The 21,869-nt window shown below is 43.5% G+C and overlaps 10 protein-coding genes across 10 annotated transcripts; 4 read left to right on the forward strand and 6 right to left on the reverse strand.

Moving 5' to 3' along the window:
- Window positions 1-405: 405 nt before the first annotated feature.
- Window positions 406-1,470, reverse strand: Bfra_000422 (putative aryl-alcohol dehydrogenase protein; the record flags this gene model as incomplete). Its single annotated transcript, XM_037330868.1, has 1 exon — window positions 406-1,470. One exon carries the CDS (start codon window positions 1,468-1,470, stop codon window positions 406-408), a length of 1,065 nt encoding a protein of 354 aa, XP_037197201.1.
- Window positions 1,471-2,317: 847 nt separating this feature from the next.
- On the reverse strand, window positions 2,318-3,052 carry Bfra_000423 (putative 37s ribosomal protein rsm22 protein; the record flags this gene model as incomplete). The annotated part of the gene is made up of 3 exons (XM_037330869.1): window positions 2,318-2,726; window positions 2,779-2,926; window positions 2,980-3,052. The coding sequence occupies 3 exons, from the start codon at window positions 3,050-3,052 to the stop codon at window positions 2,318-2,320; spliced, it is 630 nt and encodes a 209-aa protein (XP_037197202.1).
- A 253-nt stretch (window positions 3,053-3,305) lies between these two features.
- Bfra_000424 (putative deoxyribose-phosphate aldolase 2 protein) lies at window positions 3,306-4,569 on the forward strand (the record flags this gene model as incomplete). Its single annotated transcript, XM_037330870.1, has 3 exons — window positions 3,306-3,332; window positions 3,392-3,579; window positions 3,630-4,569. The coding sequence occupies 3 exons, from the start codon at window positions 3,306-3,308 to the stop codon at window positions 4,567-4,569; spliced, it is 1,155 nt and encodes a 384-aa protein (XP_037197203.1).
- A 500-nt stretch (window positions 4,570-5,069) lies between these two features.
- Bfra_000425 (uncharacterized protein) lies at window positions 5,070-5,543 on the forward strand (the record flags this gene model as incomplete). The annotated part of the gene is made up of 1 exon (XM_037330871.1): window positions 5,070-5,543. One exon carries the CDS (start codon window positions 5,070-5,072, stop codon window positions 5,541-5,543), a length of 474 nt encoding a protein of 157 aa, XP_037197204.1.
- Window positions 5,544-7,616: 2,073 nt separating this feature from the next.
- On the reverse strand, window positions 7,617-10,083 carry Bfra_000426 (putative dna polymerase sigma protein; the record flags this gene model as incomplete). Its single annotated transcript, XM_037330872.1, has 3 exons — window positions 7,617-7,925; window positions 7,975-8,674; window positions 8,729-10,083. The coding sequence occupies 3 exons, from the start codon at window positions 10,081-10,083 to the stop codon at window positions 7,617-7,619; spliced, it is 2,364 nt and encodes a 787-aa protein (XP_037197205.1).
- Window positions 10,084-11,021: 938 nt separating this feature from the next.
- On the forward strand, window positions 11,022-13,021 carry Bfra_000427 (putative integral peroxisomal membrane protein; the record flags this gene model as incomplete). Its single annotated transcript, XM_037330873.1, has 3 exons — window positions 11,022-11,033; window positions 11,125-12,408; window positions 12,467-13,021. 3 exons carry the CDS (start codon window positions 11,022-11,024, stop codon window positions 13,019-13,021), a joined length of 1,851 nt encoding a protein of 616 aa, XP_037197206.1.
- A 348-nt stretch (window positions 13,022-13,369) lies between these two features.
- On the reverse strand, window positions 13,370-14,341 carry Bfra_000428 (putative golgi membrane protein; the record flags this gene model as incomplete). The annotated part of the gene is made up of 2 exons (XM_037330874.1): window positions 13,370-13,921; window positions 13,988-14,341. 2 exons carry the CDS (start codon window positions 14,339-14,341, stop codon window positions 13,370-13,372), a joined length of 906 nt encoding a protein of 301 aa, XP_037197207.1.
- Window positions 14,342-14,581: 240 nt separating this feature from the next.
- Bfra_000429 (putative mitochondrial import inner membrane translocase subunit tim-16 protein) lies at window positions 14,582-15,263 on the forward strand (the record flags this gene model as incomplete). Its single annotated transcript, XM_037330875.1, has 3 exons — window positions 14,582-14,646; window positions 14,707-14,725; window positions 14,847-15,263. The coding sequence occupies 3 exons, from the start codon at window positions 14,582-14,584 to the stop codon at window positions 15,261-15,263; spliced, it is 501 nt and encodes a 166-aa protein (XP_037197208.1).
- Window positions 15,264-15,673: 410 nt separating this feature from the next.
- On the reverse strand, window positions 15,674-17,512 carry Bfra_000430 (putative transcription factor cys6 protein; the record flags this gene model as incomplete). Its single annotated transcript, XM_037330876.1, has 4 exons — window positions 15,674-16,486; window positions 16,550-16,738; window positions 16,796-17,319; window positions 17,443-17,512. 4 exons carry the CDS (start codon window positions 17,510-17,512, stop codon window positions 15,674-15,676), a joined length of 1,596 nt encoding a protein of 531 aa, XP_037197209.1.
- Window positions 17,513-18,889: 1,377 nt separating this feature from the next.
- Bfra_000431 (putative rta1 domain-containing protein) lies at window positions 18,890-20,062 on the reverse strand (the record flags this gene model as incomplete). Its single annotated transcript, XM_037330877.1, has 6 exons — window positions 18,890-19,147; window positions 19,203-19,378; window positions 19,431-19,504; window positions 19,559-19,692; window positions 19,746-19,990; window positions 20,044-20,062. The coding sequence occupies 6 exons, from the start codon at window positions 20,060-20,062 to the stop codon at window positions 18,890-18,892; spliced, it is 906 nt and encodes a 301-aa protein (XP_037197210.1).
- Between the last annotated feature and the right edge of the window lie 1,807 nt (window positions 20,063-21,869).

Here is a 21,869-nt window from a genome sequence, read left to right on the forward strand (position 1 = left end):
TCAGTGCCTGTGAGCATGACATATAGTTCCAGTTGGCTTTTTCAAAGTTGATCGCGCTTCATAAACAAAACTCCGTATCAAAATGGGTGAACATAAGTTACTTGTAGTGAGAGCTTGTATCTGGCGATGCTTATGATTTCATCCATTATCTTTTAACGTCACAGTATTCTGGTGTTGTAAGTTCAGTTTAATGAATAGTTGAGATATGTTGAACACTTTGTTTCACCGAATCATAATTTTGAACACATACCTACTTATGCTGCTCTACATACATGATATAAATGACTTGAGGTTCTTTAAAAGTACAAGCTGAATCTGTGTATTGATCTGATTTGGGTTTATGACTGCCAGTTTTAAACCTCTTTTAATCTAGTAAAAAAATTGCTTCCATATTTAACCACAAACCTAAGAGAACCCTATGATTTTCCTAGGTTGATATAATTCATCAATGCTCGCTATCTCTTCCTTGGTTAACTCGAAATTCACAGCATCGACCGCCTCTTGAACTCTCTCAATCTTTCCCATTCCAACAATAGGCGCGGTAACATACTCCTTGCTCAAGCTCCAGGCCATCGCCACAATCGCCATACTAACTCCTCTCTTCTTCGCAATCTCCTGGATCTTCTCATTGATCTTCAAGTCCGCCTCCGTCAACTCATTCCCCATGAATTTCCCACTCATAGCTTTCCCTCTGTCACTTTCTGCAGCCTGATCATGAGGCCTGGCTAGATACCCCATCATAATCGGACTCCAAGGAATCATACCCATACCAAACTTCTTCAAACTCGGCACCATCTCCCTCTCTTCCTCCCTATAAGCCGCATTATGCAAATTCTGCATACTGATAAACTCCGTCCATCCATTTAATCGCGCCGTATATTGCATTTCCAACAACTGATGCGCATACATACTAGACGCACCAATATATCTAACCTTGCCGCTCTCCACCACATCATGCAGGGCCTTCATCGTCTCCTTTATTGGCGTGCGTGGGTCAAACCGATGAATCTGTAGTAGATCAATATACTCCAGATCCAAGCGTTTCAAACTCGCATCCACGCTATCGAAGATATGTTTGCGACTCAATCCATACGCATTAACATATCCGTTTGCATCTCTATCCTCAGGCGCCATCTGAAGTGCATTTTCCCATCCCTCTTCCTTTCTCTTGCCAACCGGCGCCCACAATTTAGTGGCGACAACGATGTTCTCACGAGGCAATGCATACTTCTTGATAGCGGCACCGAGAATCTCTTCGGATGTGCCGTTGCTGTAGACGTTTGCAGTATCGAAAAAGTTGATGCCGGAATCATAGCAAGCTTTGAGGATAGGGAGAGCCTCGGCTTCTTCGACAGCCCACGTTTTGAAGCTTCCGCGACGGTCGCCAAAGGTCATGCAACCTACGCAGATACGGGAGACTCTGAGGCCAGATTCACCAAGGTTGGTGTATTTCATCAAGTTCTTGGCCATGTTGGAAAAGGAGTTCTTTTGTTTGCTGCAGTGATGTAGAATGAAGTACTCTTTTTAGATGGAAACTTATGCCTTTTATATACACACATGATATAGGCAAGAGAACTTGACGTCACCCGGAGTTTAGACTTAAGTCCTGGCTTTATTATTTAGTTTGCGATTAACAATCAAAAGCTCCAGTTGTATGCAGGCTGGCGGGGTAAGGATCCCCCACGTAATGTCAACAAGATACCAAAAAACACGTTGGAAGATCCTTTTGACTATCAGATTTGACTTGAAGAATCGCCATTTATCACGAGGTTGATTTCAACACATCAATTGATTCTCAATAACTTATGGTTCAAATCTTGAAAAACGATATAGTATTCACACCGTTCTTGATATCGTTGAAATATGTGGTAAACTATACTCGAGTAGTGCAGTATCATGTCGTATATCGAGTACCCCTATCGTCTCACCAATGCTCCCAAGAAGGTTCTACGCAATACTTTAGCCTGCCTATATCAGGGTACTTCACCGCTGCGAATCTCCACTTCCCAGTAGATCAAGTAAAAAGACAGGCACAGGTATGGAGTTAGGTTATAATACCTTTAGGGCCGACGTTGAATAGAGTGACAGGATATATCCTCATGTAACACAACATTCCATTAACAAGAGAATAAGGAGATCAGTCCTATTCATCTCAACGTTGCCCAGTAAGAAAGATGAAACTCGAAGAATATAATTTTTCCAGCATAGTTTTTGCTCAATTATTGTGACTGCACCAAGAATAACGGTGTTCTAACCGAAAGATGATATCAAAAATTACGCCACCCGTACAGCGCCTAGTAAACTCCACGCATTTCATTCAGTCTTTGCCCGCTAAGTCAGCGATAGTCCCTACTTTCTTTCCGACCTGAGTAGCTGCTCCAGCTCTTCCACCAGGTGTTTTTGCTGCCGGCGCAGCAGGGACCTTGTGAATATTGAATGGTGAGTTCTCTGCTGCGGTATATGCATCAAATGAGAACAGGGAATAGAGGTAAAGTCCGAAGAATGCAATAATATCGTGGAGTAGCCTATCAAAGCTAAATTGCCTTGCCATCGTGGAGCGCGTAGGGGCAGATCCGCCCAGTGTTTGTCCTGGGCTGGAAAAGGATGGCTTCGGTGCACCGGCTAGTTTCACAGCATTCTCGATGGCGGTCGTGAGCTTACGAACATCTGCGCCTTGAATGGTTTCGATGACAGCGCCAGATCGAAAGATGAGGAAGGTTGGCATGCTAGTAGGGTTATGAGAACGAGCTCAGTTAAGTATCGAAGGGCCTTGCTTACGCTCTAACTCCATATCGCTGAGCTATGGACTGCTGATTATCTACATTAACTTTCGTAAATGTAACACGATTTGGCTTCGAGTGTTTGGTAGCTAAAGATTCATAGGTTGGGGCGATGGCTTTGCAGGGTCCGCACCAGTCCGCATAAACTGTATGTATTGTTAGTGATATGCATCTATTGCATTGGGGGAAGTCAAATTACAATCGGAAACAACTATAGTTGATGAGCCTAGCAATTTGCTAAACTGCATAGACGATTCGATATGTACCGCCATTTTTATTATAATAAAATCTTGCAAGTTCTGTAATGTCAAGTAAGTTGTGTCGTCGGAATGTTTGTCTTGTTGCTTGCTTGCTTGCTTGCTTATAGATTGAGCTTATGAAAGCTTCAAGTGGAGATCTGGTCTGGTCTGGGAGTCTTTATCGGGCGCATGGATTATTAGATTCTGCCGCTTTATCGGGATAACCTTTGACCGCCTCCATATATATTTTGGAAAGAAATCCAAAGTTTCCAAATTATTTACAAAAATGGGTAGAGGAGAGACGAACGCAAAGGTATGTTTTTTTTTGGATATCACTAATTGGTACATGGATACTTACATATTTGATATTAGAAGCGGAAGCGCCAGGCCGAAGCCAATGCCACTGGGAATGCCAATTCCACTGCCAATGGACAAACTTCTAACGGGAAAGTGACAGCTCCTGATGCGGTTGATACTTCTAAACCTACAGCTGTATTTCAACCCAAGAAAGGTCGAGATTGGACAGTTAGTGTAGCTTTACCGGGAAGCATTATTGCCAAGTATTTTACCTTTGCAAATAACAATGACAAAATCATGCTGACTTTTTCAGCGCTCAAAGCCATGATCTAAAAACATCTATGGCGGGTCAAATTGCCCGCGCCCTCGCAGTTTTCTGCGTCGACGAAGTCATTGTTTTTGACGATGGCAATGCTCGTCCTGCGAAAAAGCCTAAACATCCAGCCACTCAATCCCATAGTTCTCAGCAGAAGCCGCCTCTGGAAGACGAGTACACGGCAAAATCAGATCCCGATCATTTCCTTACCCATCTACTCAGCTTTCTAGAGACACCTCCAAATTTACGAAAGCATCTATTTCCAATTCATGAGAACTTAAGAACGGCAGGCGCATTGCCTAGTATAGATTTACCACATCACTTGAGGGCAGACGAGTGGTGTATGTATAGGGAGGGTACTACATTACCTGGCGCAGATGAACATGGAACATTTGTGGAAGCAGGGTTAAGAATACCAGTCACAGTGGTGGAGCAGATACCAGCAAATAATAGAGTCACTCTGAAATTTGACGCGGAAGGGGAGAAGGCCGCAAAAGATAAATCTTGTGATATCATTACAGCAGAAGCTGTGAGTCCAGAAGAGCCAAGAGAAGAGGGTGGCTACTATTGGGGATGGAATGTTAGGAGAGCCGGATGTCTAAGCGACGTGTTCACAGAATGCGGATATGATGGAGGTTATGATATGACTATTGCAACCTCTGAGCGAGGCGTTGATGTCCAAGATCTATATGATGATGAGGAACAGAAGGTAGGGAAGTTCAAGCACCTATTAGTCGTATTTGGCGGCGTTGCAGGCCTAGAAGTGGCTGTGAAGAATGACGGAGAACTACAGAAATTGGGTGTTGTGGAGGCAAAGGATGTCTTCGATAGATGGATAAATGTGTGTCCTGGTCAGGGAAGTCGAACTATTAGAACCGAGGAAGCTGTTTGGATAGGCCTGATGGGCCTGAGACGATTAGTTGTCAACAACGAATAGAGTGTAATTCAATACCCAAGGCTTTCGTTCACGGCCTCAAGTGCCTACCTTTTATATATATCTTAAATTGCACACTAGACGGAATTGTAAAAGTCCACGCAGCGAATCAGAGAAATCTGAATCTTGAGTCTGCATCATAAGACTACTCTACTTTTAGAAAATCCAAGTAGGCATGTATTCATCGACCTTTGTCTCTCTTTGTTCCCTATTTAGAATCCCTTCGATTTTCGCAAACGAATTTTGAAGCTTGTTTCCCTGCTTTATGCACTAACAATGTTCATTTATAGAAATTGTGATGCTTTGTATCAGAGAGAAAGGGGATATTCTTTTGACAAACTATGTCTTTGTTAGTACTATTGCTATATATGATAGCTTGATCTGGCAACAACATTTTCGATTCCACCGAAGCAAAAGTTTCAAAATTATACATATACTTCAATACTCCGTTTTCTACGAACTACCTCAAACTACAAAAACAGCTCATCACTAAATCTACCACAATGCAACTCATCAACTACCTCCCAATCCTGGCCGCGCTCTCCCCAGCACTCGCCCTCCCAGCTCCAGCTATCATCTCCACAAATTCCAGCACCCTCACCCCCATGTGCATCAAGCAACTCGACCCCAAAATGTGTATTCTCAACTGGAACACCAACACCATGGCCGTCAACAACGACTTATCCAACCCCAACAACCTCGTTGCTTACGCCCGCGCAACCGTTTACTCAAACACCTGTACCGCGATCGGAGCCATCAGAAACGGGCTCGTCCAAAATGTCTTCATCGACGCTCAGGGATGGAGCCAATCACTGATTCTCCAAAATGTCTTCGATGAGAAGAGGGGGTTCAAGGTTCCTCGCTGGAGCTTCAATGGAAAGGCGTACACGGTTGATAACTGCGCTTGTTTCGATGGTCGTTTGTTGGGCGAGCCAAAGGATACACATGTTTGCGAATGTTCATTCGAATGTGCATAGGTCTATGAAATATAAGATGATTGGTTGAAGAGTACGCTTTTCTTTCTACTCTTGCGTTTTCTTTCGGCTATTGTATCCTTCAATTCTTTCTTTCTTTCTTTCTTTCTTTTCTTTATCTTTTTGTACTTCTTTATTTGAGAAGTACACGACACTCATTTGGCTCTTAATTTTATTTTCGTTCTTTTCTTTTTCTCTGTAAATGCAAATATTGTCAGCCAGTTCAGTCTATACACTCATATTGTGACCTCTTCTCAGTGATACTGCAATTGCTTCCCTTCCCGTTGCATTTGTTGATGCTTCTTCCCTTCTCAAGCTCTGCTCATGGATTCCCAATAAACCATACACAAATTGAGTTGAGCTCACATCTACTCTCTTCTAACGAAACCGCTTTATTAAAGTTGCATTCAAGATGCGAGTTTGTATAGATAGTAAATAGAAGTAAGTATTCATACCATAATTCTCAAACACACAGTGTAGATTCTTAATAGTTACGAAATATGGCTACTCGTAGGAACCCCAAAACTCACCAATGTCCACGTTGCTCGGAGAGATTTAGCAACCAACCAGCTGTTCAAGCTCAAACTTTGTATAAGGAGGAAAAGTGCTCTTCCATATTCGAAGTAGATGACATTGTCTAGAAGTATAGGCCATTACGATCACTCTCAGAATCAGAATCGTAAAGATAGAGAGCCAACCGAGCCCGAGCATTGCAATGACATGTCTAGACAACGAAAGAAAGCTTCAATATCGAAGAGACCAAAGATTGAAACCCCCGTCTTCCATTTTCTCGTCTCGAGCTTCCCACATATCAACACCCCATCCAAGCGAGCTTCATTTTCTTCCCCTGTTCCTTTTCCACAGACGAAAATGTCCCCTGCGAGCTCCGTAGACGCTTACATAGGTAGTTATACATCTGTGGAGCCAGAACAAAAACCATCTCCAACACGAGAAGCAATCTAATCCCCACGCTCATCTATCTCCCTACCTACCAAGAGCGTTCCCAACGGCAACAAACCGCCACCCATCTAAATCCCCCCGCAGCAAGCCCTATAAAACCACACCAATTCCTTTCGTAGCCAACACCAGGATTCTCACGAAGACTCCCCTACTCCAGCTAGCAGGCTCAACGAGCCATCAAAGCAGAGACATAAAGTAGCCTTAAAACCCAACAGTTCATCTCCTACACCTGAAATCAAACTCCCCAGTAAGAATAGCAGACTGGACGAAAATACAATCGTCATCGTCTCCCTCCCTCGCCAGCAGAATTCCTTCAATTCAGCCGGAACAGTTGATCGTAACTTCCTTCTTACTCGTCAACTTGACGCATCGCTACTGCCACAAACAGAACAAGCCATCACTTTAAAATTCCGCCCTTTCCTTCTCTCATCCACGCTTCTTTTCACCCTGTGACTCCTCTCCATAGCCGCACATAAAGCGCGACTACAGTGAGAAAGGGTTGTCGGAAAAGAAGAATCTAAGCCGTTGCGCGATCTTGACGTGCCCAAGAAGAGATCGATCAAGATCGCCGACTAGATTATGATCTTATATTTCATCCTTCTTACCTGAAAGGCTGAAAGGGAATTCCTAAAAAATTTATCAGTATCTCACACTGGTAGTTAGTTTATTTGGTTGAAATCAGTATTGTTTTGGGACAGCATAAAAGAATAATAAATTTGTATTTGCGCGCAATGTAATGTATTCGTATCATGTTTGCAGAGATCGATAGCGCCTCGTCTGTTGTCATTGAAGACCCATGGCATTTGACTTTGACTTCGTGTCGATCATCTAGGGTAAGGTCAGTGGTCAGTTGAGACAATCATCAGAACCGGTCCAACTCAAGTCTGCCAAAATGAAGAAAATAAAGGAAAGCAATGAAATCTGCGAAGCTATTTTACAAGTCAATGACTTTTCGTGCATTGAACGCCAATTGGGTATCTTGATCGACTTTATCCATACGCCTTGATAATAAATAACCACCCCTTTGTACTGCACACTCGGCGACCTGAAAGAATGTACCGAGAAATGAACTAAGTGTTGACCGGCTCTGGGCCTGAATATTACGTTGACTCATAACTACTCATCTTCAATTGGGCCAACTATTTGTTCATGTAGGTGGGCAAGGTGGTCCCTTTGAAGCTTGAAGGATTCGTAGTTCCCACCAATGATACATCGAAGAAGACTTTGATTTTGACGAGTTTTGAGGTCAGCGTGTTGCAATGTGTTCATACTCTGCTGCAAAGCAGAATAGGCAGCAGAAAAGCATTCTTGAATTGCAGGGGTGTTTTTTGAACCACCTGAGATATCATTGTCGGGTCTGTTCGGGTCGATTATAGAGAACTTTGGACTATCAAAATCTCTGTAAAGGCCGCGAGGAGCTGTAGACTAGTAATAAATTAGCATCATGACAAGATTGATCGAGAGGATTACTTACTTTCGGGAAAAGTTTAGGTGGATTAACAGAAATGGCAGTGGTACGCGTGTTGAACTCATTGCCATACAAGTCGAGGAACTCCATCAAGATCTCGCCGAGATTATGTTCTGGTATCATAGTTCCACTCTTGACCTGTGGCAAGTTCTGTAGAAGACTTACAACAAGACAAGTAATAGAAAAGCCTCCTATGCCACCATTGACAGGCTCATTCAGACCTCTCATTGCCAATAAATGCTTGATAATGGTAACCAATATAGGCATTGCAGGAAACTGAGCCTTCCACTCTTGAAATGTTTTGTTTGCGATGAGGCCTGTGTCGTTTTCAAAAGACATATCAACCTTCAGGCCAGTAATAGCATCGACCCATTTAGCAAGTGGCACTTTAGCGCTGGTGATCACGTCGATTCTACCAGTATTAAGACGATCTCTTTCAATATTGCTTTTAACCCGCCAGATATGACTTTTGCTGCTGTATTTAGGCCATCCACCGTCCATGAACTCATCTGAAACCATGACAACATCCATGTCAGCGGTAGGCAGATAGAGACCTGCAGGAAAAGAGCCGAAAGGTAGGATATCAGCATCGGGATAATATCTGCGGAAATTGTTCCTCAAGTCAACAAGCAACTTCTGTCTAATGACTTCTTCAAATTTGCGAGGTTTTACATGATAGTAGAAGTCCATTATCTCTTTATGTAGCCTTGAGAGTAATATTAGCTTTGAAGTGTTTTTCGTTGATAGATTTATCACTTACCAAAGTCCCATGTTAGAGGTATCAGAATGGTCTTGAAGCCAAGGGACTTCATTCACACCAGGTCCGGCACGCCACTCTTTAAGAAGAGTTCCACTGGACTTGGGAGGTTTACCAGGAATCAGCTTATTCACAAGTGGTGGAGGCTTGATCACATCGTTAGCGGTACGCTTTCTGCTACCTAAAGCGGGATCGGTCGATAGGTCTAATGGCTTAGATGCTCGCTGGGGAGTTTGGACATCATCCATGGGCATGCTATTGATGCCGGTTGATTGGGTGACAGTATCTTGTGATTGCTGAGGCATGTCAAACTTTCTAATGTTTTCGAGGTGACTGAAAGATTTGGCTGAACTGGGTGCGGACTGCTCGGAGGGTTGGGGCTCGTAATCATCCTCTTCACTATCAATACTTGCGGGCGCATCGAGGTCAAAAGAAATGAAGTCGTCCTGAGCAGCATCAACTTTAGTAGCGCCTTCTTGACCAGTTGCGACACGAGCTTTCCTAATAAGTTTAACGACATCCTTCTTCTTTCGGTCAGATTCGCCTGGTGGTGGAAGGGCTGTGTATGGATCGGGATTTGACCATTTTGGAACACTGTCGCCATCTGCAGCCTTTGCACTAGTTCGAGCAATCTTTTTCTTGGGTTGATCGTCATTATCATCATCATCCGACATGTCCATCTCAGCTTCGTCACTATCAGACAAGTCGCCGATATCTCTGTATTTAACATCAGCAGAGGCATCTTCATTCATACCTGGCATGAGTTCAGGAGTAGGCGAGCGTTTTCCTTTCAAGAAAACTCGATCTGCTGCCAATCTTGGACCACCTCGACCGCGATAGCCGCCACGTCCTCGATTGTTGTCGCGTCGATCTTTTTCGCGACGACGACGAAGATGATCATCATTTCTATCTCTGTTGCCGCCAGAGTTGTTATTGCGACCTTGTCCATGGGATTGAAATCTATCGGAGCTTTCGAAATTGATAGACTGTGGTGCATCGTAACGGAAATCAAAGCTGGGAGCGGGGGGTGGAGCGCGATAACCATCATTCATACGGTAAGGATCTCCAGCTCCAGAAGGACGACGGGGAGGTTGTACACCAGGAGCATAATTTCCATATGCTGGTGGAGGAGGATTGTGACCACCAAATTGGTACATATCGCGATCGCGGTTTGCAGAGTGGGGAGCATAACTATCGTATTGAGGAGGAGGAGCAGGGCGATAAGAATCACGACCCATGTCGCGACGATTTCTCTCGGGTGTATGATAATTGTTGTTTCTCTCATCTCTATCTCTTTCCCAGAAAGTTCCAGGAGGTCGAGGCGGAAGGCCATTGGGAAGAGGCGGTTGACGCGACATTTTAAACTAATATTTTGCAGATAAAATGTCAAGGTTGAGGTTGAGGATCGAATTGTTTAATGGAAAAAGTTTCCTCTGAGATGGAGATGGGCTGGAGCGTCATTGTCTCATTATTATTTTTTGAATATTGATCGGTTAAATTGTTAGCATGGGACAATCCGGCCAATGAACTGTACGGCAATCTGCCATGCTAGAGACCAAGGCGGTGCGGGTAGGTGCGGGGAGAGGAGAGGAGGGATTAGGTAATCAATATGAAGGTCCCTGATGGTCATCCGTCCCACCGAGTCAGCCCAAGAAAGGATGTTACGATGTAGCAAGATGCATGATGCCAGTGGTGAAACTCTTCTACCTGCCTACCTACCTACTTATTACCTACCTACCTGCTCTTCTTGATTTTGACCTTCCGCAGCACCGGCAGTATTGTATCGTTCATGGATTCTGCAAATGTACAGGAAACGGAATTCATACAACATTCAATTGTATGACTTGGAATCCTTTCTCCTCTTCCACATTCACATGCATCGGCACAAATCAATACCTCACTATTATGATTTTGGACTCTCATTCATTGGCTGCTAGTGACGTACAGCGAGAAAAAGAGCTGCACTCATGAGGTTGATTGATAGTCCATATTGATTGATATTCACACAATGATCATTTAGCTGGGAACTTGTGACATGTGATTGTACTGTACCCCAGATTTCGAGCCGAGTAGAGCGCTTTTCATTCCTTCCATTGTTCAATTGTAAGTCCTCGCTCACTCAATAAATATCTACTCTACTTCCTCCCAAACTCTTCTTCCGATTGTCCTGTCGTACATACTCCAATTTATCAAATCATCATTTCCTTTTTGGGGAGTTCTAACGCAGTCCGTTGATCTTCCTCCAGCATTTCCTTCCCCTTGTATAGCCTGTTAATAGAAATGACGTTGTAAATAAATGGCTGCGTTCGTATGTCACCAAGTCTTGCCCCATGCTTAGCCTTCTCCCAACAATCTGCCTTTCGAGATCTTCAGAACCTCACATCTAACCAGGTCAATAGGATACTCCTTGGTTGGATCAAATGTCTGGTACTCCAAGTTTACGAAAAGATGACCATGGCGGATCCTTAACAACTCCTTCTGATCCGAACCCTCCGACAATAGCTGCATTTTCTCCAGTTACTCTATCACATGCCTCATCCGCGAACAAACAGAGATCAACTATATTGGTGCATCACAAGTCCCCCTTATTACTAGCGACTCCTCCGCAGATTACAAGAGCTTTAGCATATTCGCATCCTTTTCTATTGCCCCTCAATAAACTTGTAGGGTTAATAACATGGACGAGTGGAGATCCTTGGGAGAGCTTCTTGCTCGTCGCTAGTTTTTGGGCATTTGTCCTATATGGAGATGTTGTAATGCGATATGCTGGACCGTTGGTAGTCGTTATTGGTTTAATACTGGGGATGTACTCAAGACGTTATTCCCCTTTATCATCAACAAGCTGGACAGGAGAGAAACAGAAGAAGGGTCACAAAAGAGTCGACTCCGAAATTACAAATACCAAGCACCAGAAAACTTTGGACGAGATTGTGGAAACCTTAAAGATATTTACGTCAAGATGCAACGTGCTTTTGGATCCTCTTTTACAATTGACGGATTTTCTATCGACTCAGCGAACAGCAACATCTGCCACAACTCGCCCGGCACTTACAACACTTTTGATACGAATCCTTCTTATCACACCCGTATGGATTATTCTTACTTTGCCCCCTCTGCAGGTTATCACCACAAAACGTATTGCCTTGGTAACAGGAACAATTTTCTTGACTTGGCATTCTCGTCCGAATCGAATTGCAAGAACGATACTATGGAGATCATCCCTCGTTCGTCGCATATGTACCGCCTTAACTGGTCTACATTTAACAGATGAGCTATCACCAAGCACAAATGGGGCCAATTATAAACCTCCTCTACCACCTCGTACGGCATCTTCGTATGCCGATGCATCGTTAGCAGCGAATGCAGCCATAAAGAGAAGACCAGAAGCACCAGGGGTGAAGTTTACATTCATTTTATATGAAAATCAGCGTAGATGGGTTGGGCTAGGATGGACAACATCATTGTTTGCATATGAGAGGGCTGCATGGACAGATGAACATCTGAATGCTGTTACTCCAAAAGAAGATTTCGAATTGCCAGATGTAGAGGGTGGTGGCGCAAGATGGAGGTGGGTTGAAGGTAGTCGCTGGCGTGTAGAAGGAGCTGCCGAATATGATGAAGGTGGATCTAAACCAAAAGCCGAGAGCGATGGGGGAACAGGGTGGATATATTATGATAATAAAGTATGTACAATCATATTGTTTCCGCTTGTCTTTTACATGTAAAGCTGACCTTCTATAGTGGCAAAACGGTCGCCGAGGCCAAGATGGATGGGGAAGATATACCCGCCGCAGGAAATGGTACCGTGACGCCGAGCTTGTTGAAATAACTTCGAGCACGGAAATAACGCCCTCGCCAACCCCTACCCAAGCATCCGCAAGTCTAGATTCAAATTCTGCTCATACGCGACTTTCATCGTTCTCAGGTTCTAGATCGAGAAGTCCCCCACCAGAGTATTCGGATCGGGATGACGCTAGTTTGAGGAGTAATAAAAGTGGCCGGCTTAGCAGCAAGAAAAGTAGTTTGAAGAAGGAATACTTGGAAGGGGGAAATAGGAAAAGTAGCGTGAGTCTGCAATCGGAAGGAGATGACGAGAGGCCTTTCACGAGACCGAGAGCAACGGACTGGGGCTTAGTGATGATGCCAGGATGGGACTGGAGTAGACGGGACGGTGGGCGGACTTTCGGTATGGGTTCTGGAGTAATTGTGACACTGGGAAAGGCATCTGGAAGGGGAAATTCGGGTTTCTCACGGGGTATTAAGGGAATTTTATACCATAGCGCGTGTGAATTGTAATCATTTTATTCTTGCATTGTTATCTCCCTGAAGAAAGTTGCACATGATCTGGTCTCTTGGGGAATATATTTGTGTTCTTTGTCTATTCATTTATTCGCTTCGGCTACCCACCCCTAATGTTTTTATCCCTCAAACGAGTACTTTGAGTTGTGCTGTACAAGTAAAGAAGAACCTATTTTACAGATCCCAGACCCCAAACCATTCCATACTATCCTTCTGACCCACCTGTTCCCATACACCATATAAATTACCACTGGGCTCTTTCATCCCGTGCCATTTGTAAACCACGACTCCCTTTTCACACGCCTCTGGGTATACAGAAATCTTTCTTCAATTCCTTTTGTGTATTTATGCTCCCGCAACCTTTCCTAATGTTCCAACCCCTCTGCTTGAGAAAATACCCATGATTCCAAAGCCAACGTAGAATAAGGCTAGAGGATAAGCGACTAGTCCTCGCATCCCCTTCATTCTGCCGACGGCACAGAACATCCCACTACTACTGTATGTACACCACACAATCGCCAATGTGGTTAGCACATACCCAACCAGTCCATCCATTGGCATAATAATTCCCACCACGCTCGTGAGCACTAATGGCAATAAACAATAACCCAGCACACTAGCACTTCGTGGAAATGTGAGGGTAGAAGAGAGATGTGAGGGACCGACGGGTTGCCGAGAATTAGGATCGGTGTTGAGAGGTGGTGACATGAGCGAAAGGATTAGGTGGAGAGAAGAGGATCCGAGGAGCGCCAGCCCGTATATGTATCCGAAATGTACTTTTCCGGAAAAGAGGAGGAAGGTTCCAAATAATAGGAAAAAGAGAATGGGTCCCGCGAGATCAGAATCGTCCATTATGTGTTGATCGATATGCGCAAGGGGATTCAGTACTGCTAATGTCTATGTATTTAAATCAGTATCTGCGCATTCCATAGAAGCGAATGATAATAGGAAGAATAACCGTACCTTACTCCTGATATGACCGAAATTCACTCCCAATTCTTCCAATAATGGTGGTTCACCATCATAGCCCTCAGTTCCAAAAGCAGCCAACCACCCTGTTCTCAATCCACCACTCTCTCCCATCCGCCCACTAACCCCCGCTGGTCCACTTGCTGGGAATCCAAATCCGCCGCCCCCAACACCAGGATATGCTTGCGCGGCGGGAGGAGCACCATATCCATATGCTGCCTGTGGTGTTGCGTGACCGGAGACGGGGTCGGGAGCATATGTTGAGGGGTAGAATTGGAGGTTTTGAGCTGCGGTATTGGATGCGCCGTAAGGGTTATTGGGGGGAGGGGAGGAATAAAATTGCGACATCTTTTAAAAGATGGGACGATAAGAAGCTCTAAACTTGTATTGCAGATTGATCGATATAGGATTTACAGAGTCGAGGAGCCGATGTGGAATAGGAGAAGCATTTGTGATTGTTTTGGTTATTTGCAGCGCAGGTATCTTAAGGTGTCTTTTTTGGGGTTACCAGCTAGCTGGAGGAATGATGACGGTTACTAGCCTTATTAGGCATTAATAGATTCCTTGGAATCCCTGCCAATTCGGCCGATGGCGGAAGTTTATTCCGGGAAAAAGTCTAGATATTCACATTATCTCTCGACTTCTGATGAACAGTGAGTGCCCTTTCCACACCATAATTCATTTTTCAATTGTCTGGGATCTGTTGTTGACAGTCGCAGTTCCATCATCATGGTATGTACATAATGCGTATTTTCTCACAAGCTCCACCACATACATCCTCAAAGTGTAATTTCTACAACTCTGCCACTCTTTCACTCCAAATGGGAAAATCCTATAACTGACTCAATGAAAGGCCCATCGCATCATAACCCAAGTCGTCATAACTGGCTCACGAGTTCTCGGGCGCGCCCTCACCGAATCCTGGAAACAAGCGAAAGCCTCCTCAGCATACCAAAAAGCGCAACAAAACGGTTCTGCTTCGGGTGGTCCAACTTTCTCCTCCAACGGTCTCACACTAGATGAGGCCTGCAAAATTCTCAATGTCAAGCCACCAAAAGAAGGCAAAATGGATATGGAGGATGTAATGTCGCGGTTCAAGAAATTGTTTGACACGAACGATCCGAAGAAGGGAGGAAGTTTTTATCTCCAGAGTAAAGTGTTGAGAGCGAGAGAGAGGTTAGAGGGCGAAGTGAGGGTTAAGGCGGAAGCATTGGAGAGGGAGGCCGAATTGGAGAAAGGGTGGAAACCGAAGGTTTTTAAGGACCGGTGATCAATGCTATTGAGGTGCGGGGCTGATGGGTGTGTAGGATGGATAAATTCGAGGACGGCAAGACGGTCGAGGAACGATAATATCCCGATATAAGCTTGAACTGATGGACGACTTCGAACGAACCTTGAACGAATCTTGCCTGCGGATAAATGGATGTGCAAACTCTTCCCTCTTTTGTATTAAATACATAGCATGGCGTTTTGGGGTGGGAAAGATTATGTGGGTATCCTGGTCAGCATTTCTTGCGTGGATATGAGAGGTTATGTAGATACTGTATGAGAAAGACGGTTAAATATGAACAAATGTTCCAGTTTACAATATATCGGGGCAAAATTATATCTTTGGTTTGCATTTTCGAGGGGGCAATATTACTTCAACTCGCCAATTACTACTTCTCTGTTTAGATCTGTCTACCATTCAAAGGTTTCCGTGACTTTGTTCCTGACTAAAGGCCCCTCTACTATGTGGCTTCTTTTGTACGTCAGTGTCACTCGTCTTCCCTCCTTCTCGAATTCAGGTTCCACATCACTAATTCTCGCCCAATCCGGAATATCGGCCGCTTCCCTCACATCTTCTATCCCATACTCTTCGAGTTCCATTACCTTCCTAGCAACTCTTGCCGTCATACCAGCATTCCAAATTCCCTCTTGAAGATTGGGTACACGTTCCAATAAGGCAATGGCTTTCCTCCTTACGATCGGGTGGCGACATGCGCTTACGACTTGATAGAGAGGTCCGATAACACCCATATCTATTTGGAAAACAGACGTGCCAAATGCAGGATTGGAAATGACCTCTTCTGATAGCACGGTAATTTTCTCAAAAACGGACAAAAATGGGTCCCATAACGTTTGGTTATCTTTGACGCCGCGCGGTACATGTGCATTCATGTACGCGGAATGGCTTTGTATCTGTAAAATTGCAACGCCTATTTTATCAGCTTCGGTAAAGGTATCACTATATTTGAGAATGAAGGCTTGGAAGGCGAATATCCATTTGTGGGAAAATAGAATGATTTCCATTTGCCAATTGTGGAAACGCTGAGTAAGTTCCAGGGAGTCCGGTTGACAATTGAGATTATTGAGATCGGTCCGGAAACGAGACCAGAAGAAATGGAGGGTGTTGCGAGCTTGGGAAAGAGAAGTAAATATTGCTGGAGGGTGGGCTGTGAAGTGAGAGCTTTTGAACTTGTTGTAGAGGGATTGGTCGAGACTGTTGATCATCTTTAGGAGGACTTATTAATATTCAACCTTTATATCATCCGCAAGGGAACCTCTCAAACTTACTTGGGTATAAACAAAATCTGAGCGCAGATATAATTCTTCAAGAAGTGACATCGGCAAGTATGGGTAGTTGGAAGTCTTGAGCGAATCGTGATAGTATCTCTGAGAATTTTCATCATATGTGATCTCGCAAAGTATCTTACTACCACTTTCCTGATGTGCGGCTCCATGGCCATAATTACCTTGCATCATCTACAATTCATGCAAATTAACATCGATACTTCGGCCTCCAAATAGAAAGGCACTGACCTCAAAAGCAGAAAATAAAACGCAATTAATTAGACACACATCCATAGCCTGTCGCTCCTTCTTTGCAAATGGTTCCACCAAGCATTTAATGGCTCGATTGTACTCTAAAAGGGGAAATTGTACTTCGGCAGAAGAGAACAGGTTATTTGATGAAGTAGAACGAGAAATCCTTTCTTTGCTGTGATGCAGAGCACCCAATGCAATGACTGCATGACGAATGGAAGGCTCGTGATGTGCAGCTCGAGGAATCATTTCTGACCAACAGCTTTCCTCACCGAAACCGCCCATCATGGGAGCTGTCATATTAACAAAAAAGTGAAAAGCCTCTCGCTCTCGATCAGATGTGAGAATGACTGAAGACGAGGGTGATTGTATGAGTACAGTACTTGTTTCGTGATCGTTGAAATCGGAATTAGAGCTTGCAGGAGAGTCACTGGACTCCTCAGCATAGCCGTCACATTTCCGGCCGGTGGATGCACATCTTTGACATGATGGCCGTCTTTCGTCACATTTCACTCTTCGGACTGTAGTAATTTCAGTTATATACATATTCTATATACACTGAGACACGAGAGAATCATTATTCCTTACTTCTACACAGTGGTTAGATATATGACATATCAAATGGCATTGAAATACATACTTACAAGTCACACACCCCGTCTTAGTCTTCGGTCTATAGGCTCGTTTCCTTTGGCCAGGAGCAACTCTAGGCATGATGATTTAGCTATCCTGATGTTTTTCGAAGAATTGTGAACACAAGTTCGCGAGAAAACACGATTCAACATGTTGTCGAACTTTAAGTTCGGGAGAAGTAATAAAGTTCACAGGAGGTGACTTGAGGCTGTGAGTGGGTCTGCGCCCTGTAAGGTTCACCTGGTGGTTAAGGATAGAAAGCATCCGCCAAATCCCTGATGCCTTTTGGCAGAGCGACCAGGCGAAGAGCCAGAACAGCACAGATAGTATCGTACTCGAGCAATGTCCCATCTTTATGCAGCAAAATATTTGTAACAAAAGTAATTATCACAGTTCAATCTGTGTAAGAATCCTAGTATATGCTAACCTTATAACTGTTGTTGCGTATACCTAGTACATAAACACACCCCTTAATTGAGCACAAAGATAAGGTTAAGGTTACCCGAAAAATCCGCAAACTGGCCGGTTATTTTGACGAGTCCCGTCCTATTGTACGCAGCTTAAATCACTGAGATAAAATCACACACTGAAAATACTGACATTTTAATATCTTATAATGATATCAATTCATATCGTAATCCGAGTTACATACTTCCTATTATAAGGCTTGCATTTCTGATTCAAAATAATGATTCTTTGATTTGATATCGACTGCTGAAAAGTGTATTTTTATTCAATCTCCCGATTTTTCCATCCTGCTGGAGGGCAGACAAGCTTTATGTCTAAGAAAGGGGGCGGGGCTTCTACTACTACATGTTTCCTACAACATTTCCGGAACGGCTTTTGGTTTCTACAATTAGGGGTTATAAAATTTAGTAGAAGTTTGCACTTACCGCTTGCCATTGTCACGATTGATGTGGTTCATAACTTTAATTGACTGTCACCCTGTTGGCGCACAATAGCACGTTGAAGATCTACTCTACCCCCAAAAATACTGCTTGATAATGAATTGTCAAAGAGGATTTAAATATTCTATTAGATGATCTTGAATAGTAGGTAGTAATAAACAATGCCCTTGAAGTAGCTTGTGTTACCACACTGACATGTAAATATCGAACTGACAAACATGACGTGAAAATACATTATATATTCGCATTCCTAGTTTCAACCAATCTCATAAGTATATTTCAACTCAACGAAGGTAATCTCTCATCCCTGCTTGAACAGAGCTACCTTTGGCTTGAAGGTATCTTCCCGTAACGTGCTGAAAACGATATTCAGTGATTACAACGACCGATGTCAATCAATCAATCATGATGACAACTCCAACTCAACTTGTGCATCTCTATAGCCCAGCTTCCAATACAACCCTAATGTTAACGCTGATTCTCTTTCGCAAGTTGTACAATATCTGTTTCCAACTCTAAACCTGAAGCTGCTCATGACAACTTGAAAATCCTACACCATTTGAACGTCGTCAACATCACTATTTCCGATCTTCTGCATCTTCGTTCTAAAGGCGACGCCCTTCCTCTCTTTCCTCCCTGGAATGCTTGAATCCTGATCCGCCATGATGCGACCAGGATGAAAAATGTTGAGGATAACGAGAGCAAAAAGCATTGGAACAGAGTCAAGAGAGTATTGAAACGCCTCGTGGTTGGGAATGCTACTTTTGAGGCCTTGGGAGTACTCAACAAGACGGAAAATAATTCTGATCTATGAGGTGGGTTAGAAACGGTATTCGAGAAGCTGGGAGAGGAGCGTGCCCTACAGTGATCAGTAATATGACTGCATATAAGGCATAAAGTAAGGACCATGCTTGTCGTGGAGTATGGCAGCTTCGACGGGACTGGTCACGAAGTGTCTGATGGAACTTGAAGGCGAAGAAAAGAAAAACGAAAATGAAGAATTGTTGTATTCCAACACCACCCATGTAAACATGAAGGCCTAGAGCAATGTTAGCTAGCTCAAGCAGATGAAATCTGCGCAGATCACATACCATCTAAGATTTGGCTTGAGGTTGCGTTGTCACCCGACGCAGACGCTGCTCCATAAATTTGGATGAGGAGTGCTCTGAATTCTATGTTAGTGCTGTATTGAAGCTTATAGGAATTTGACTAGACATACACAATATCTAAAATCACAAAGTAGAGTCCAAATCTCCATGCTGTTATTTTCCATATCGTAGCATCTGTGACATAGTTCCAGATCATCCTTCCCATGACCATATATGTGAAGGCATTTGTGAAAAGTGGTGCAATCTAGACACCTAAGTTAGTTTTATCAATCGATGTTGATTAAGGGAATCACCAACCAAAATCAGAATAAACCAAGCTGCATAATCTCCAAAACTAGCAGGACTTTTTATACTAGTGACTCTGAATATATACGCAAGAGTCTGTGCTAGTCCTGATGCTACAACGACCCAACAGTATGCCTTTCTATGGAAGATAGCTTGAGCCAAGTGAACCAAAGTGGTGAGAAGGAATAGGATGGTAAACAAGTAGGCGGCACCGATATTGGGACAGAAGCTCCATTTTGTATTAGGGGTATCAAGGGCTAAGTAAATCAGGACTTGCGAGTGATGGAAGAAAGTGACATTTGGAGCTCACCAGCACAACTTCCGGTCATTTTTAAAGACTTATACAAGGAGCTCTGTTGCGAGTATTGTGTACGAAGACGGAAGATGGAAAAATTAAGATCTCTATAGATGCTGTGGATGAACTTTCGGATGGTATTGGAGCCGATTATGACAGTGAAGAAGTCAATTGAAGAACAATTTGATATTCATCTAACACGTTATACTAAGTTATATATTTTTCACTTCGGAAACCATACAGCCCCATTTGCACTTGTCGCTGAGGCGCGGAAAACTTGCTCGTATGGTCAATGATAATACTGAATATAATACTATCATCTTGTCCAATGCAAATACTGGCATAGAATCCTTAGTACGATTCGGTGATTTTCATAGAGTAATTCCCCATAGTCCTTGCTTGCCTTGCTAAAAGGCTGATATGGATTCAGACACAGGGACTTGTTTGAGAAGGCATGATTCGTTGAATCGTAGGGACAAGTTCATCGGGTCAGACTTCGCAGTTTGACGTAGAAGGGGTTGAACTTGTTCAAACAATGGCATGTGTCTATCCTGCCATCTGGGGCAATCACCTCGTTCGGACTGTTGGTGAAGGACAATAAGCGGGCCTCGAATCTTTCATTCATTGGTCTGGTCGTAGGTACACCCTGCTAATGTCTGTGCGTAACTATTTTTTCGTTTGACACTCTCGCGACCGACATAAAAAGCCGAATACCAAAAACCTACAGAGTTTACGGTATACCTCGATCGAAATTTGATATCAAAACAACGAATCAATATCACTTCTTCAAACACTCAGCAATGATTATTTGTTGAATATTTATTCTTCAGTCATAATTTCAAAGAATTTGAAATATGGAATCAAGTTGAAATTCAATTTTGAAAAAGATCCATTTTTAGATTTTCATTAATTTTTGCAAGGTCGGCTGTCGGATTTTTCTGTCAATTGCGGGAGAACTGTGGTTGTAATTCTTCAGTACATTCCTGCTACTTATTATCCTGGCAGACCATCAATCCTACACTACATGGCGCAATCATATGCTTTGAATCTTCCTTTCTACTCGAGCAATTCCTAGTAGTCTGTATGATTTTCTGTACAACTATGCCTTGGCCGGTAATCAAGGCCATTTCTATATAAGATGTATTGTGTTGACTATCACAGCCAAACATTTCCTTCACTCTTGATTGGAACGAAATATCGCGTTTTTCCCCTAAAATAACCCTATATTTTCAGCATCTCTACAATTCCGAACTGTAGTCGTTCGCCATTGGATTCAAGTTTCTCAACCAAACGGGGATAACGGCACTTTGAACATCTATGATCATATTCATGAAAAGTAAGGCATCGATGGCTACAAGATCCGAGCGGGTCAGGTCAGTTGCAAGGCCATATTCAATGATGTCGGCTGGGGCAACCACAGAACCATAACTAAGCAGTTGAGCTGTAGTGATATTGCAAGAGCAAGACCATTTGGGCCCAACAGATTTAGAGGAGTACATGAACTCATGCATCTCTGACGATAATCAACTCTGTCTCAGACTTCGGGTCAATAATAATATCCGAACCTTTGAACTTAGCGATCCAATATCGGCTTTGGAGGTCGCGAAATATGTTATCAAGCAAGTAATATTTGGCGTTGCAGATACTCTTGGAACTTCATATCAACCCTTGAAGCTTAGGAATGAAATTTGAATACAGGCTCGTAGGTCTCGTGTCTTGACATGATCGGCGTCAAGATATGGTATGTAAGAGGACAGGTTATGTTTCGTATGGTGTACATGTTGCAACGAACAATCTCTTTAACAGATCCGAGTGATGACGTTCGCTTCCATCTTAGCCCA

The sequence above is a fragment of the Botrytis fragariae genome, assembly GCF_013461495.1.
Source record: "Botrytis fragariae strain BVB16 chromosome Unknown tig00000001, whole genome shotgun sequence".
Taxonomy (NCBI): Eukaryota; Fungi; Ascomycota; class Leotiomycetes; order Helotiales; family Sclerotiniaceae; genus Botrytis; species Botrytis fragariae.